The following is an 18,810-nucleotide window of genomic DNA, read 5'->3' on the forward strand; positions in this document are numbered from 1 at the left end:
CGGAAAGTTCATTTCCAACCAACAATATTTTAAAAGAGCATCAACAGTTAGTTGCTGGCTGATTTCTTATTGCTATGATTTTACAAGAGTTCAGTGCTTTCTGCAGTTGCCAATATCTACAGGAAGTGCTGTGACAGATGCTCAAGCGTTTACTGACATTAAGATTCCTCCACAAACAAGTAGCCCCAGAGATGCATGAAGTAGTAGGCATTCCCCTTGGAATACAGCATGTTTTGGAGAATAACATAAGCCACAAACAACAGGACAAGCTTCTGAAAGACGAAGGAGGAAAATAGTGATCTAACCAGGACACCCACCCAGTTCGATGTTCATTTTGCCGGCAGCAGTCATAGTGGCTTTATACTGTGGTATTTCACTGACCAGCTGCACTTGAGACACCATTCAAACCACAGACTTATTACTGACCATAAGCCTAATGGTAGGCAGTCTGCAACCCATGCAGCATGCATGTGAAATGTTACAAAGCAGACCGCTGGCAAGATGAAACAATGCTTTTGCAGCTTGAATCACTCAGGAGAAGCTCTGCTTTTACTGACAGAATAATTGTCAAAATTCATTGTCATCTACTGCATGCTGCATAACATTGCCATGAGAGACTAGCCCTTGCCACCAGCTATACAACAAGTAGCTCAGAAGCAGGTGTATAAGGAAAAGGAAGAAGAATAGAGGAGACAACTTAAATAACCCCTTACTTTTACTAGGTAGGGCTAACCAGGTGACCATTAACTGTAACATCAGTTCTCCAACGACCCTGTATCCACAGTTCCACAACCTATCATAGCATCCAATTGACTACAACATAAAAATAAAAGCCACCATGACAACAATTCCTGTCCAATTAAAATATTCCACATTATATACAAACATTAAACTTTGTGCAGTTCCTTTGTGCCTTTGCCTGCCCTCATGATTAGATTACTTACAGTGTGGAAACAGGCCCTTCGGCCCAACAAGTCCACACCGCCCCGCCGAAGCGCAACCCACCCATACCCCTACATTTACCCCTTACCTAACACTACGGGCAATTTAGCATGGCCAATTCACCTGACCTGCACATCTTTGGACTGTGGGAGGAAACCGGAGCACCCGGAGGAAACCCATGCAGACACGGGGAGAACGTGCAAACTCCACACAGTTAGTCACCTGAGGCGGGAATTGAACCCAGGTCTCTGGCGCTGTGAGGCAGCAGTGCTAACCACTGTGCCACCGTGCCGCCCACATGCTCCTGTAAAATTTTATCACAGTGGTTGTAGCATGGGTGGTAGAAGGCTCATGAGTTGAAGTGGAGAGTGACCTCGAGCAGCTCTAAGTCTGAAATCCCAGCTGCATTCTGCAGCACCTCAGGTGGAGATGGAGTTTCACAAGTACAAAACACTGGCTTACATGGCTTAGAGGAGCTTTGACTCAATTTGCAGCTTCAATCTTTGCCTTCACTGGAAGCACTGCCTCTCTCCCTCCCAAGGTGCAGCCTCGCAGATTTTGTGTAAGCACATGATTACAATGACTCCTGAGTTTGGAAGGCCCAGTGCCTGCTCTACTCCAGGAGAAAGTTCCAGCATGCAAGACCTACTTGACGTAGAGCAAAAACATAAATCCACCCAACCAGTTATTTTGGCAGGTATACTCTGGGTAATGTTGTCTGACGACCAAGGTCATGCTCTCACCTCCTGTACAGACGCTGGCCCACTACAGGATTACAGGAATCAAAGTACATCATGAAGGGACTTAGCAGAAACAAAATGCAGCAGACATGACAGGGTTGAGCAGTTCATGAAAATGAGATAAACCAATTCTTGGCAGTGCTTCAAGACTCTAATTGTCGGAAGCAGTACAGATAACCTGACCAATTATGAGCAAAACTTCCAAGTTACAGAGGCATTCTTTTCTTAAATATGGCTCATTTTTAGTTTATCCCCCCAGAAGTAATATAGAAGTATAGTATATTGTTAATGTGACTAGATTTAAAGGGGATGCTATATTTATATTACCTGTTAGACATTTATCTTACTTTCATGTCCAACTGTGTATTGTTACTATATTAAATAGAAAAAACCTTGCATTTGAGAATCCCCTTCACAATTTCACAAAAGTACATTTCAGCTTGAAGTAAACATCACAGGAAACTCTGACACCAAATTTGCATTTGGCAAAACTTACAAACAGAAAGGACCAGGTGCTGAGGGCGTAATTGTACATTTTGTGTTCCACAGGTTCCCTTAAAAATCCAAATTTGAGTTCACAGCCCAATGCACAGACTTTCAAAATGTTCCAGGTACCATATTGGTAAAACTAAGTGACACACACTTACTATTTCCTGGAAATATGCAAAGTAGACAGACCATGACATCAATCAGTGAGTAACATTGATCTAACATCAGCAATGCCATTCCGAAGCAAAAAGCTTCAAAAAGCATCTCTTTTAACCTTGCAGTTCAACATGCATGATTGAGACTGACAATAAAATGGGGACAAATAAAAGACCTACAAACAAGAGACGCGTCAGGACTTTATTTCTCTCCCTGGCACTGCATGTCAGAAATAGCAAGGGCAGTGGTTGATTCGGAGGTCAAATGCTGTCCGTTGAGACTGAATAACTGGTTTATGTTCTGTGAAGCCACTGCCATTATCCTAGACTGTGCTACAACAATCCCAATTGTTTGTTAGGAGAATAGGTTGTTGACTTGCTGTGACATACTGTAAGTCCTTTAGTAGAATATAATCTATTGCCATTGTGGCTTGCATGATTTCAGTCTGAATTTCCTGGTCAGCGCACACTTGTGGTGGAAGTGATCGAGGAAGTGATGCCTTCTTGAAGCACATTTGGTGTAGATGGGCCCACAATCTTGTCAGGAAGGGAGTTCCACCATCCAGATAAATTGTGAAATATTACATCAACTTTAAAATCTTTAACTTCTGGTGACAATTCCAGGAATAGCAGTGCTCAATTCCAACGCTATATCTCTGTGAGGCGTAACAATGTTTGCTAAAGTTCTTGGTCAGGGTTGCATTGCTTTGGAATACAGGTGAAGGAAAACATGAGGTTCTGCACTGTGTTTAAGATTTGGCACTGGAAATAGCAAAGGAAGTGGCAGAGATGTCACTGACAGTTTTAAAGGAAACTTCAAAAACCAGGTTGGTTGACCTGGCAGGTATACCTGGTCCATGTTTTTTTTTCAGTTCGGTTCTGAAAGTCAGGTAGTTTGGGGAATTTTACACATTTTAAAAAAATTTTTAACTTCTGGTGATGACTTTGGCAAAAACAGGGCTGGATTTCTCATGCACTACCCCAAAGAGTTGTAACATCTTGCAGAGGTAGTCAAGCAACTTTTGGTTTATGAATTAGCAATCCATTAATAATAAACTGAAAGAAAAAATCCTGTTGACTACATGAGATATGTTGCTTCTACCCGAAGATAAAGCTCCTCCATCTAGATCCTGAAAATGTTTATTAAATAAAATTGCAATTTCATTTAGTAGGAAGACAGCCTGTCATCAATTTAAGAAAAAGTGCTTGAAAAGCTAAGAATTTTGAAGAGAAGCATGAAGGAGAAAGAAAGAACATTTGAAACTTATACTTTTTTTTTAAAAATCGAATGACAATTTGTGATTTTCACTTTGTGCAGGATTTCAGACTAAAATCTTCTCACAAATGGAGAAGGCAAGTTGCTAAAAAATACAGGAATTGTTTGTCAGTATTCTATGAATCATCTTACCTGTTCAAATTCCCCAATAATGTCCAAAGATGTCATTAGACTGTCCCAATCTAACCTATATGGACCCGGGCGAATGTAATCCACTATCCTGTTTGGAAGCTCCTTTACAATCCCTTGAGTTTTGTACCTGGAAATTATATTCAATTGCCTTGTTAGAATCAATGTTGCTTTTACATGAAAATGCAAATCTTTCTCATAAAGAAATGATTATTGTCACAAGAATTATGTTTTAAACCAAGGTAACGGTGGCACGGTGGCACAGTGGTTAGCACTGCTGCCTCACAGCGCTGGAGACCCGGGTTCAATTCCCGCCTCAGGCGACTGACTGTGTGGAGTTTGCACGTTCTCCCTGTGTCTGCGTGGGTTTCCTCCGGGTGCTCCGGTTTCCTCCCACAGTCCAAAGATGTGCAGGTCAGGTGAATTGGCCATGCTAAATTGCCCGTAGTGTTAGGTAAGGGGTAGATTTAGATCTAGATGTAGGGGTATGGGTGGGTTACGCTTCGGCGGGTCGGTGTGGACTTGTTGGGCCGAAGGGCCTGTTTCCACACTGTAGGTAATCTAATCTAATCTAATCCTATTTATCTCACCACAGACTTCTATCTTTTGTAATGTCCTGCATTCGTACTCAGAGTTTATTATGCTCCCCCTTAAAATAATGTTAAACTGTGATATTACTGATTTTATGCCTATGCTGAAATCACTTGTATATATTAAAAGCATGAGTTCCCAGGACAATCACATAGGTTGTGAACCTAAAACTATTCCACTCATTACTCCACTTTCCTTTTGTTCTGAAAGTCAAAAGCTATTTAGCCACTCAGCTTCATTCCCTTTAATAGCATATTCAGTACTTTTAGTAATAAATCTCATGATCCATAACAAACTGCCTCTGAAAATCCATAAATCAATGCAGGAGACTTCCTGGACATATAGCCAATGCTTTGGATGTCCTGTGCAGAAAATACTAGAATATTTGTCCAATTGTCCTTCAAGGGGAGGTGGCTTTTATAGGACTTGAGTGAAGCTGGGCCATGTAATTAATGTGTGAATGGTCATTTCCAATTAGTTTTTCTTCAAAGCTGAAAAGAATGTCAAATCAAATGCGTTCCTGAAGCTGATTTTGCATCGTGCATCCCTCAATCCCCATCAGAGTATAGGCAGTTCTCCTGTAACACCATAGTTGCGTTCCAGCAAAACCTTGCTTAATAGAAAATTGCTTAATAAAAACAATGGGGCGTATGAGAAATGTGAGGTCAGGGGCAGACCAGCAAAACATATCACTCTTGGTGGCTCAAAAATCACCCAGAAGTCGAACGCAAAGTATGACACAGCCTGAATGAAGGTTGAAATCATATTTATTAAGGAAACAAAAGCAAATCTAACACGGTACATTTAAAAAATGTAAGAAAGCTGCTCTCTGTACAGTACCTCTCACAGAAAGTTGCTCTGTCAGCAGCTGACATCAACACATACGCAGAATGGCACAGAGACTTCAGAACAGACATCGGTGCATATGCAGAACAGTGCAAAGACCAGCACCATCAGCAAATAAGTGCAGACACCAGTCCATGCATAGAGTTGCAAGAACATTGGCACGTGTGCAGAATGGTGCAGAGATTTTGGTCCACATATCGGTGCATATGCAGAATGAAGAATGCGAACTGATCCCTGCTGGAATCAAGCAATTGCTAACAGAGGTAAGCGTTCTCCAAAATACCATTCCCTAATTCTTCAGCGACATTAAAGCCAAATTGTGCTGCTGAAATGAGTGTTATCGCAGAACTACTCGTACTGATCTATTTCATCCTCCAGCCATGTCTCTGGATTAGCTGTTAGCTCATGCTTATTTCTATTTGCACAATTGAATATACAAACAAAGAACAAGAATAGGTCACTTGGCTCTTCAAGCTTGCTGTGCCATTCAGTAAGATCATGGCTGATCTGATTTTAACCTTAACTCTACATGTCTGTAAACCCCTGATAATCTTTCATCCCCTTGGTTATCAAAAATTCATCTAGGAATAGGAGTAGATAATTCAGTCCCTTAAGTCTGTTCCACCATTCAATGAGATCAAGATTGATCTGTGGCTTAACTTCATAAACTATCTTTGGCCCATTTCCCTTAATACTTGTGCTTAACAAAAGTTTATCTACCTTAGATTTAAGTCAAACAATTGTACAGCTATTTCTGGGATGCTACTTGTCTCCTGTTTAGTGAAGACTGACACAAAACTGATGAATTTGTCTGCCATCTTTTCATCCTCTTGTTTTATTGAGATATGTCTCTTGATTAAAATTCAAAATATAAGCCATAAGTAATAAGTTAGCCTGGAGCAGTAGAGGAATAAGACAATGCTATTTTCTGGGTCTGTAGACTGGATGAAGCAAAGATTGGCCCAGAGTAGAGTGTTATGCTCTTCTTGTTGGATGTGGGGGTATAGGGAGAGTTTACGTGTTACTGAGGATTATATCTGCAAAAATTGCCATTGGTTGCAAATCCTATCAGATCAAATGGATCGGTTGGGGGAACAGTAAGAGGCAATGAAGAATTTACAAGACCAAGGGAGTGTGATGGATAGCAGTTATAGGAAGGAAGAAAAGTCACAGATACAGTCACATAAATGGGTTAACTCCAGGAAAGGTAAAACAGGTAGGCATGTAGTGCAGGAGTCTTCTGAGGCTATCCCTTTTTCAAAATGGTATGCTGTTTTGGAAAACGTAGGGGATGATGGATTCTCAGGGGAATGTAGCACAAACAGCCAAGTTTCTGGTATCGAGACTGGCTCTAATGTAATGAGGGGTATGTTGGGTTTGTGTTAGGGGACTCTCTAGTCCGAGGCACAGACAGACGTTTCTGTGGCCAGCAACGGAAAATCAGAATGGTGTATTTCCTCCTGGCATCAGGATTAAGGATGTCTCAGAGAGGGTGCAGAATGTTCTCAAGGGGGAGAGGGACTAGCAGGAGATCATTGTACACATAGAACATAGAACATAGAACAATACAGCACAGAACAGGCCCTTCGGCCCACGATGTTGTGCCGAACTTCTATCCTAGATTAAGCACCCATCCATGTACCTATCCAAATGCCGCTTAAAGGTCGCCAATGAATCTGACTCTACCACTCCCACGGGCAGCGCATTCCATGCCCCCACCACTCTCTGGGTAAAGAACCCACCCCTGACATCTCCCCTATACCTTCCACCCTTCACCTTAAATTTATGTCCCCTTGTAACACTCTGTTGTACCCGGGGAAAAAGTTTCTGACTGTCTACTCTATCTATTCCTCTGATCATCTTATAAACCTCTATCAAGTCACCCCTCATCCTTCGCCGTTCCAACGAGAAAAGGCCGAGAACTCTCAACCTATCCTCGTACGACCTACTCTCCATTCCAGGCAACATCCTGGTAAATCTTCTCTGCACCCTCTCCAAAGCTTCCACATCTTTCCTGAAGTGAGGCGACCAGAACTGCACACAGTACTCCAAATGTGGCCTAACCAAAGTCCTGTACAGCTGCAACATCACTTCACGACTCTTGAATTCAATCCCTCTGCTAATGAACGATAATACTCCATAGGCCTTCTTACAAACTCTATCCACATTGGAACCAATAACATAGGAAGGGAAAAGTTTGAGATTCTGAAGAAAGATTACAGGAAGTTAGGCAGGAATTTAAAAATGAGGTCCTCAAGAGTAGTAATATCTGGATTACTCCCAATGTTATTAGCTAGTGAGGGTAGGAATAGGAGGATAGAGCAGATGAATGCATGACTGAGGAGCTGGGGTGTGGGAGAAGGATTCACATTTTTGGATCATTGGAATCTCTTCTGGGATTGAAGTGATCTCTACAAGAAGGATGGATTGTACCTAAATTGGAAGGGGACTAATATACGGGAGATTTGCTAGAGCTGCTTGGGAGGATTTAAACTAGTAAGCTTGGGGGGGTGGTACCCAGGGAGATAGTGAGGAAAGAGATCAATCTGAGACTGGTACAGTTGAGATAAGAGGCAAATCAAACAGTCAGGGCAGGCAGGGACAAAGCAGAGAATAATGTAGGACTGATGAATTAAACTGCATTTATTTCAATGCAAGAGGCAGATGAACTCTGGGCATGGCTAGGAACATGGGACTGGGATATCATAGCAATTACAGAAATGTGGCTCAGGGATGGACAGGACTGGCAGCTTAATGTTCCAGGATACAAATGCAATAGGAAGGACAGAAAGGGAGGCAAGAAAGAAGGGGGAAGAGGCATTTTTGGTAAGGGATAACATTACAGCTGCACAGAAGGAGGATATTCCTGGAAATACATCCAGGGAAGTTATTTGGGTGGAACTGTGAAATACGAAAGGGATGATCATTTTATTGGGATTGTATTATAGATCCCCTAATAGTCAGCGGGAAATTGAGAAACAAATTTGAAATGAGATTTCAGTTATCTGTAAGAATAATAGTGGTTATGGTCAGGGATTTTAACTTTCCAAACATGCACTGGGACTGCCATAGTGTTAAGGGTTTAGATGGAGAGGAGTTTGTCAAGTGTGTACAAGACAATTTTCTGATTGAATATGTGGATGTACCTACTAGAGAAGTTGTAAAATTCGACCTAATCTTGGGAAATAAGGCAGGGAAGGTGACTGAGGTGTCAGTGGGGGAGCACTTTGGGGCCAGTGACCATAACTCTATTAGTTTTAAAATAGTGATGGAAAAGTATAGACCAAATCTAAAAGTTGAAGTTTTAAATTGGATGCAGGCTAATTTTGACCGTATTAGGCAAGAACTTTCAAAAGCTGATTAGGGGCAGATGTTCGCAGGTAAAGGGATGGCTGGAAAATGGGAAGCCTTCAGAAATGGAATAATAAGAGTTCAGATACAGTATATTCCTGTTAGGGTGAAAAGAAAGGCTGGGAGGTGCAGGGAATGCTGGATGACTAAAGAAATTGAGGGTTTGGCTAAGAAAAAGAATGAAGCAAACGTCAGATACAGACAGGATAGATCGAATGAATCCTTAGAACAGTATTAAGGCAGTAGGGGTATACTTAAGAGGGAACTCAGGAGGGCAAAAAGGGGACATGAGACAGCTTTGTCAAATAGGGTTAATGTATTTGTAAAAGCCCTTTGGATTCTCCTTAAGGACAAATGGTTAACTAGGGAGTGAATAGGGCCCCTCAGGCGGCCTTTGTGTGGAGCTGCAGGAGATGGGGGAAGAAACTAAATGAATATTTTATATCAGTGTTTCCTGTGGAGAAGGACATGGAAGATATAGAATGTGGGGAAATAGATGGTGACATCTTGATAAATGTCCATATTACAGAGGAAGAAGTGCTGGATGTCTTGAAATGCATAAAAGTGGATAAATTCCTAGGACCTGATCAGATGTACCCTAGAACTCTGTGGGAAGCTAGAGAAGTGATTGAGAAGCTAGAGAAGTCTCCATACCTACTTCCCTTAGCAACCAGGGATGCAAACCATCCAAACCAGACAACTAAACCATTCTAAGAACAGCCAGCCTTTCCAGTACATTCTATCAATTTTTACTCAATGCACAGCTTCCACCATCTCCAAATCTATCAATTTCTTACTCAATCATAGGATGTGAAGTCACTGGCAAGGCCAGCATTTATTGCACATCCCTAATTGTCCTGACAGAAATGGTGGCAAGCTGCCTTCTTAAACTGCTGCAGTTCTTGATGCATAGCATCACCCACAATATTGAAGGGAGTTCCAGGATGTTGACACAGTGAAGGAACAATAACACAGTTCCATGCCAAGATGGTGCGTGACTTGGACAGGAACCTGAAAGTAGTAGTGTTCCCATGTACCTGTTGCCCATGTCCTTCTGGGTGGTCAAGGCCACAGGTTTGGAATGTCTTGTTAGAGAAGCCTTGGTGTGTTACTGCAAGGTATATTGTAGATCCTACGTGACTGCTTGGAGTCAAAGGACTGGTCCACTTTCAAGAACTCAGCGGCCAACCTAATGAGTATGCCAATACCGTCACAGACTTCATCTATAAATGTGTAGAGGACTGCATGCCAAAGACGTTAATCTGAGTGTTCCCCAAACAGAACCATACAAAAACCAGAAGATCCATTCCCAACTGAAGTCCAGGTCTCAGGCATTCAAGTCAGATGACCCTGACCTATACGGGAAATATAGATAAAATCTCTGCAAAGCCATCAGAGATGCCAAGAGTCAAAACCAGACTAAACTAAAGTCCGAGAGTAACCACATGAACACACTGTGGCATAGCTTACATGATATAATGGGGGTCTACAAATTGAAGTGAAGTAGAATCACTGTCTTTTCCCAGTAAGCTCAATGTATTCTATGCTCACTTTGAACAGATGGTCAATGAAATGACATTACCGACCACAACAGCCTCAGGTGCTCCTGTACCCAGCCACAGCCACAGATGGGTCGGATCAGTCTTCATGAAGGTGAACCCACAGAAAGCGACTGGCCAGGATGAAGTCCCCAGCTGTGCATTCCGATTCGGCACAGACCAGGTGATAAGAGTATTTGCAGACATCTTTAATCTCTTCTTACTACAATGTGAGGTTCCCACCTGCCTCAAGAAGACCACTATCACCCCACTGCCAAAGAAAAATCAGGCAATGTGCCTTAATTACTACTGCCTGTTGGCTCTGAAATTCATCATTTTTAAGTGCTTTGAAAGGTTAGTAATGGCACACATCAATGCCAACCTCCCAAACTGCCTTGGCCTACTACAATTCGCCTACAATTACAATATGTCCTTGGCAGATGCAATCGCCCTGGCCCTATATTCATCCCTGGAACATCTGGATAACAAGGACACCTATGTCAGAACCCTTACTTATTGACTTTAGCTCCACTTTCAATGCATAATTTCAACAAAACACATCTCCAAACTTTGGGATCTAGGATTCTGCTCCTCCCTCTATAACTGGATCCTCGACTTCCTGACCCACAGACTACAATCAGTAAGAATAGGTTGCAACACCTCCTCCACAATAATCCTCAACACCAGTGCCCCGCAAGACTGTATACTCAGCCCCTTACTATTGTCATGGCTGTGTGGCCACATTTAGCTCTGCAAATTTGCTGTTGGGACCACTGTAGTGGGTCCAATTTCAAATAGCGATGAAATACAGTACAGGAAAGAGATAGACAGCTTAATGGCATGGTATAAAGACAACAATCTTTCCCTCAATGTCAGTAAATTGAAGGAGTTTGTCACTAACTTCAGGAAGTGGAATGGAGGACACATTCCTGTCTATATCAATGGTGCTGAGGTGGAAGTGGTCATGTTCCGATAAGTAAATATCACTTGCAATCTATAGTGATCCATCCATGTCAATGCTACAATCAAGAAAGCACACCAGTGCTTCTTCCTCAGAAAGCTAAGGAAATTCAACATGTCCATAATGAGTGCAGTGATTAGAACCAGGTGGATCTCGTTGACTATGTGATCCTTGTTTAGGGTCAATCAGAAAGGCCTGGCTGACCAATATAAACAAGGGATTCAGAAACTTCTTTGTAGAAGGAAATGATGCTGAGTTAGCTGTACTGTGCAGAATAAAGGGTGTCTTGATGGCGGGATACCAGCCTCTGTGCATTTCTTTCAGTGGTGACGAGAGAGAGATTAATGATGTAACCATGCAGAAGCGTCTACTAGCTGAAGCCCATTTGGACTTCAAATCACTACATTCATGCTTGTGCCATTTCTCCACAAAATAACCACAATGCTACCATTTCTTTCTACTTTATCTCCTCTGTAACTTCCTTCAGTATTTTGGAGTGTTTACTAGCATGATCTGGTGCCTTTGCTAGGTTTTTAAATTAAAACATTTCTTTGAATATTTATCTCTGGCAATGGCTTTTCCATATCTTTAAAAGTTCCAATATTTCATCTTTATCTGTAAAAACTAATGCAAAATATTATTTAGGATCTCTCACATTTTCTCCATCTCAGGATGTCTTTTATCATCTCAAAATGATCCCACCTCTTTATAAGAATCTTTTTATTTATTAATTCACATTTACAATTGTTACCATATTTCACAGGTATTTCATTGGCTGCATTGCAGTTTGGGAAATCCCAAACTTGTGAAAAGTACTGTGTTAATGAAAGTCTCCCTCATACTTGCTATTTCTCTTTATTTGGCCTGCCAAACTCATTTAATATATTTTCTAAATCTTTTTTTGCTCTCTCTTTACATTTTATATTTTTTTACATTTTTCCTGACTACTTTTAAAAATACTTACAAATATCCTCCAAATTCTTCTGAAGGTTTCCTCCAAACAATTACGTCTTTCTATGAAGTCAAGAAGTAAATCAGTCATATTGTGAACTAAAATATCAAAAATATATCATTCGCTAATGAAGCAGCAGCTCTCAGAATGCTCCAGAATTGCTAAACCATCACTTGTAAATTAAAAGGGAATACAAAGAAGCAAAAGAGGGTAATGTTTTCCAAATTATGGGTAACACAACAAGAATTCAAACCAAGGAACACAAATAAATTAAAAATGTTATCTCCCTTCTGAGGGAGGTCTCAAAGAGGGCAGGGTAGCACAGAAAGGCTGAAACCTACAACACTGTGTAATTAAGCAAAATGATAAATATGAATGTATAGAAAGAAAGACTTGCCTTTACATCTCCCTTTCACAACTACCAGACATCCCAAAGTATTTTGCACTTGATAAAGTACTTTCAAAGTGTAATCAATGTGATAATGTAGGAATTGCAGCAATTTACATACAGCAAAATCCCACAAACAGCAATATGACCACAACCTAATGACATGCTTTCTGTGATGTTGCTTGAGGGATACATATAATTCAGGACACAGGGATAACTCACCTAACCTCCTTCAAAATAGTATTATAGGGTCTTTTATATCCACATAAGAGAACAGACGGGACCTTATTTCAAAGCCTTATCTGAAAAATGAGTCCAGAGTGTCATCTTAAAGTTCTGGAGTATCTACTGAACCCAGAACCTTCTGACTCAGAAGACTTGAGCTGATACATGCAATGTGTATGTACTAATTATTCCTGTTCCTTGGGCAGAAAGAGATATAATTCACAAACATTTGCATGAACCAGCTTCACTGTCATACTTGATGATAGAAAGCAGAGAAATCTCTGCCAATATATTGCAGAAGCAAGAATAAAGAACTAAAATATTCCACAAATGCTAAAGCTATCAACAAGTAAAGAAAAGAGGAAAATTTTGGGTGGCAGAGTGGTTAGCACTGCTGCCTCGCAGTGCCAGAGACCCGAGTTCAATTCCCACCTCAGGCGACTGACTATGTGGAGTTTGCACATTCTCCCCATGTCTGCGTGGGTTTCCTCCAGGTGCTCCAGTTTCCTCCCACAGTCCAAAAATGTGCAGGTTAGGTGAATTGGCCATGCTAAATTGCCCGTAGTATTAGGTGCAAGGGTAAATGTAGGGGAATGGGTCTGGGTGGGTGCGCTTCGGTGGGGCAGTGTGGACTTGTTGGGCCGAAGGGCCTGTTTCCACACTGTAAGTAATCTAAAATTAGGTTTCTGGTATTTAAACTTAGATGAACAAGTTAACACAAATTTGGTTTTATAATGTATAAAGAGAAGGATTAAACACAAAGGTTATGATCAAAGTTTACCATACAATTTGTTGTCAAGGCCGTATCTGAGGTATGCATGAAATTTGTAGTTTCCCATTATAGGAACAACATAACATTCTTTGTGAAAGTGCAACTCACATTTACTAAGATGATTCTTACGGGAACTCAGTTATGAGAAATAGCGAGATAAACAAAGACTTTATTCTCAAACTGAGAAGCTTAACATTAAATTTGACAGATATTCAAAATTCTAAATAGTCTATATAATTAAATAATTTCCATTGATAGCTAAACTAAATCTTGAGGAAATGATCTTTGTTAACCAATGTTAGCGAATTGGTCAGAAAAAAAGTTACAATACACCACTTCCCTGGTATGAATGGAGCCATAAGATCTACTGTCAAGTCATTGAATGCTTTGGTAAGACATTGTCAGTAGAGCTGGATCATGCCTATAGGAGGCAAGAGCAAGATCTATCATGGAGTCCCCCAAACCACACAAACTTTCCCATCCTCACACAGGCACATAGGCAAATGCTATCTTTGTATAAATGGAATGAAACACATCGGTAAGAGTTAGAAACAGCAAAGGCCTCAAATCTGAAAAGACAGTAAAATATTTGAGACATAGTACATGTTATAATAATATCTATTACTGATCAGTGCAGGACATACTTACTGTTTTCTTTCCAATTCTCCATTCACTGTCTCCACTGCAGTAATAGTTAATAAGAGTGCTTTCAACTTCTTCGGCCAATCTTTGTGAATCGAGTAAAGTTTCCATTTCTAGTAAAATGCAAAATTAAAAATTAAATCAGACAATTTCCACTGAAAGGCTGAACATTTTTTAGCTAAATTTTTAGATGATATTTGTGAGGTGTGTTATTGTAAAGTGTCAAACACAGCCCAAACTCTCAACTCACTTACAGAATACTGACAACTACTGTATATCGAACACTAGTTAGACAGATGTAACTATGAATAAGCAGCGGGAAAACTTTGGCTGTGGAGATTATCACTGTCTCCCTATTATGATGGGCAATTTCCCAACCCCAATTTTCATTCCCATCTCATCCCAGCAAACCACCACTGGATGTCCCAAGCCATCTTAAAACCAGAGAGGACAAAGGCTCCATGTTATCAGAAGAGCTCTTTTCCCCTTATCCTGCAACTTTTTTTATTCGCTCATGGTATGTGTGCATTGGTGCTGCCCATGCCTGGTTGCCTTTGCAAAGATGGTAGTGAGGTACCTTTTCCAACAACTGCAATCCACATGCTAATGGTAGATCCACAATGCCATGAGGGAGGGACTTCCAAGATTTTGGCCCAGTGACGCAGAAGGAACAGTAATATATTTCCAAGTCAGGAAGGCAAGTGTCTTGGAGGCGGACATGCAGGTGATGGTGTTTCCACGAATTTGCAGTTTTTGTCTCCTTAGATGATAGTAATTGTGGGTTAAGAAAGAGCTCTCTAAGGAGCTTTGGTGAATTTCTGCAGTGCCTCTTGTAGATAGTACATATTTGCTCCTATTGAGTGTTGGTTGCGGAGACAATGAATATTTATGGATGTGATGCTAATCAAGCAGGATTGTGTGTCCTAGATGGTGTCAAACTTCTTGACTGTTGTTGGAGCTGCATTCATAAAGGCAAGTGAGGAGCATAATATCACACTCCTGACTTGCGGCTTGTAAATGGTGGATTGGTTCTGGAGAGTCATTGCAGGATTCTTAGCCTCTAACCTGCTCTTCTTGTTATTATATTTACATGCTAGTCTAGTTATATTTCTAGGAGAATGTGAGGACTGCAAATGCTGAAGATCAGAGTGAAAAGAGTCCTGATGAAGACCATATGCCCGAAACGATTCTCCTGCTCCTCGGATGCTGCCTGACTGGCTGTGCTTTTTCAGCACCGCATTCGAGTTTAGTTTCTACACTTTCTAATGTTCTATATATGCAAAGTGGTGGAGGACCCAGAAAACAGTGCTAAATGTCTTTATGTGTCCTATAAAAGTGAATTTTAGTAGCCTCTTCTTGCTACCGTCTTGGTCTCAGTCATGGCCTTCAGTGGAAGACATGATGCAATCTGTGAGACACTAATGCTCCTATAAAAAGGTCTCTCACAGCAGCAATGGAATATTCTGCACTTAGTCCACTAATGTTCCCGGTTGATTACAGAAATTTCTGACATTTTCCAAAATAAAATAGGTTTACTATGAGTACAAAGGAAACATACCATAACAACCACAGCTTAAGCTCCTTTTCAGAATATTGCCATGATTAATATAAATGTTGCTGACAATTTTACAGAAAAATCTGGTAAATTTCACAGCAATTTTATCCTTCCCATGAATAGAATGGAGAGAAGTTAGAATTAATTGGACAATATGTTCCACTGCACATGATTATGCTGATTTGAGTTGATCTCTGGACTTTATAGTCACAGGATCAACCACAATCCAAGAAAAAGAGTCATTTGGTTTGGAGTGAGATCCAGAAGCTCTGCCCAAAAAGACTATAGATTTTATAGTTTTCTGCCTCTCAAAAACTAATCTGTAAATTCAGCCTTCAACTAATCTGCCACCTGAGAAATAAGCTATTTTATGTCGCATAATTTCTCATCCTGAAAACATCCAACTCCAAAAGCAATATTCTAAAATGTTACTTAATGCAAAATTTACTTGACATATTTTAATACAAAATTTTGATGTTTTAGACCATAAGACACAGTAGCAGAAGTAGGCCATTCGGTCCACCAGGTCTGCTCCACAATTAAATAAAATCATGAGATATCTGATAATCCTCAACTCCATTTCCCTGCCTTTATTCACTTACTGATTAAAAATGTATATTCTCAGCATTGAATATACTTAACGACCCTTACTGACAATCCTCCGCAGTAAAGAATTCCACAAATTCATTACCCTCCGAGACAAGAAATCATCTTCATCTTGGTCTTAAATGGGTGACTCCTTCCTCTGAGATTATGCCCCCTGATTTTAGGCTCTCCCACAAGGGGAAACATCTATTTGGGAGACTTTCCATATCCACCTTGGCAAGCCCCCAGAGAATCTTGTATGTTTCAATAAAGTCACTTCTCAATCTTCCAAATTCCAATGACCACAAGGCCAACATATTTAATCTCTCATCATAAGAAAATCCCTGATGCCAATGATCAGCCCAGTGAATTTTCTCTGGATTGCATCCATGGCTTGTGTATTTTTTCTTAGATAAGAGACTAAAACTGTTCACAGTATTCCAGATATGGTGTGACTACTGCCTTCCAAGGTTTTAACAAGACTTCTATATTTAATGTTCCATTCCCTTTGAAATAAAGACCATTTGCCTTTTGTGATTCATACACGAGGATCTCAAATCCTCTTGTGAAGCAGCTTTTTGTAATCTTTTTTCCATCTGAATAATATTCAGCTACTCTATTCTTCCTCCCAAAAACCATAATGTCACATTTTCCTACATTACATTCCATGTGGCAAGATTTTTGCCAATTTTAATGTCTTGTTATTTAGCAGAACAAATATTTGAAATATAATTTAAAATTAAGCAATAAATCGGATCTCACAAACTTCAGAATTGTACATCAAGTTATTTTTCAAGGATGGAAATTATTATCTATTTACCTACTCGAGACTGGTAAAACATACAAGCAAAAATGTTTTAAGTTAATATTAAATTAAAATTAGATCACAAGCAGCTTAGTATCATAGACATTGAATGTATTGTCCCTACATTCAGAGTTTGTTATTAAACTAATCATTTCAGTATCAAGGAAATGTTTCTCCCAGGAGTACCTGTGATTTTCCAAAATACAGTAAGTTTACCATGAGTACAAAGGAAGGCATAACACAAACAACAGCTCAAGCTTCTTTTTGGAACAGTATCATGATTATATTAAAATTTTCAAACAAATTTACAGAAAATCAGCTCCCTTGAGCTGGTGGAAGTAATTTTCAAATGTGGAGCAATAAGAATTAAATTGGAGATGATGTTTAGATCCAAATAATGATGTAAATTTCAGTTAATTTCTGGGAAACTAGGATAAAGGACCATACTTTTTCAGTACTCTTACCTTTTCACCTGATCCCCAGTGATCAGATTATCAGGCTAGATTCAAACAAATCCTGTTTGGTTATGTGGAGGTTGAACTCTCATAGGCACCAGTGATGCTTTTGGTGAGCTGATCACAGTCTGTAACTGCAATCAGGAACAAGCTACAAATGATATTATCCACCTCTTAATCGAAGGAATAATAATGACTGATGGGACAATTTCCTAGAAAGTAGAAAGTCTGATTTTGAAGATTGAACTAGCTGAAAAAAGGTATCAGCCATCATGGTTTTGCAATAATTTGAGGTATAGCAATTATTATGAATTGGAAGAGCACGGATGTTCCAATGTTAAAAATTATGGAGCAGTTGTTTCCTTCAATTTAGAACTTTTACCATAGCTCATTCAAAAATAATTATAAAGAAGGGGAAGTTCATATACTACACAAATTTGACCTTTGGAAAACTGATGTTAAAACCTCACTTCTTTCCATTAGCTTCTCAGTCATCATGACAGCATGTGTCAAGGTTCCAGCAAGAATGTCAACATTACCCATATATTCTAAAAACAACTACCACTACTTGGTGCCCTCTTATCCTCAGTTATAATGTTTCAGCTTCTTTTCATGTCATTCATGTGCAGTCAATTGCCTGTAAAAGATGCAGCTCTGAAAAATCCCAGTATTCAGTTTAACTTTTATTTCTTTACTTGTTCCATTATATATTCCTTGCTTTGCATCTTCATCCCTTTAGTCGTTTAATATTTCCTGGACTGTAATTTATCCAGACTGCCTTGATTATTTCTTATCTCTCCTTCTTTCCATACTTCTGTACTTGCTAATAAACTGTTAAATCTTTAACCACTCCAGTTCTGCTGGAAGATAATTGACATGATCCCTAACTCTTGATCAATATAGGTCATCATTGACCTGCTGAATCCAGCCAGCATTTTTACTTTCATTTTGAAATATTCTGATATCCTTTTCTCAACCTATTTTTGAAAAGTGGGTGAATAAGGGGGGCTATGATAGAACGAGGGAGGACCTGGCTAAAGTAGACTAGAAACAGAGACTTTATGGCATGACAGTTGACGAGGAGTGGAGGATCTTCAAATAAATTTTTCAAAGTGCTCAGTAAAATTCCAGTGAAAAGGACGGATCGTAAGGGGAGGGGTAATCTGCCATGCGTGTCTAAGGAAATAAGGCAGGCTATCAAAGTGGCCAAAAAACAGCAGGAATCTAAAAGATTAGGAAAACTTTAAAAGTCAGCAGAAAGCCACAAAAAGAGCTTTAAAGAAAAGTAAGCTAGAGTATGAGAAAAAAACTAGCACAGAATATAAAGGCAGATAGCAAAAGTTTCTATAAATATACAAAGTGAAGAAGAGTGGCTAAAGTAAACGTTGGTCCTTTAGAGGATGAGAAGGGGCA

The 18,810-nt window shown here is 40.0% G+C and overlaps 1 protein-coding gene across 5 annotated transcripts in view; it reads right to left on the minus strand.

The window, feature by feature from the left end:
• stard4 (StAR related lipid transfer domain containing 4) overlaps nt 1-18,810 on the minus strand; it is a 42,755-nt gene that overhangs the window by 13,545 nt on the left and 10,400 nt on the right. For 4 of the 5 annotated variants that reach the window (XM_072583659.1, XM_072583666.1, XM_072583654.1 and 1 more), the window contains 3 exons: nt 14,004-14,110; nt 11,983-12,032; nt 3,735-3,861 (listed from right to left, as the gene is read on the minus strand). In XM_072583659.1, the coding sequence (XP_072439760.1) occupies nt 3,735-3,861; nt 11,983-12,032; nt 14,004-14,108 (282 nt within the window). In that variant the 5' untranslated portion in view covers nt 14,109-14,110. The remainder of the gene's footprint in view (nt 1-3,734; nt 3,862-11,982; nt 12,033-14,003; nt 14,111-18,810) is intronic. The other variant, XM_072583674.1, reaches the window with a different exon arrangement.

Source organism: Chiloscyllium punctatum, chromosome 2 (assembly GCF_047496795.1).
Source record: "Chiloscyllium punctatum isolate Juve2018m chromosome 2, sChiPun1.3, whole genome shotgun sequence".
Lineage (NCBI taxonomy): Eukaryota > Metazoa > Chordata > Chondrichthyes > Orectolobiformes > Hemiscylliidae > Chiloscyllium > Chiloscyllium punctatum.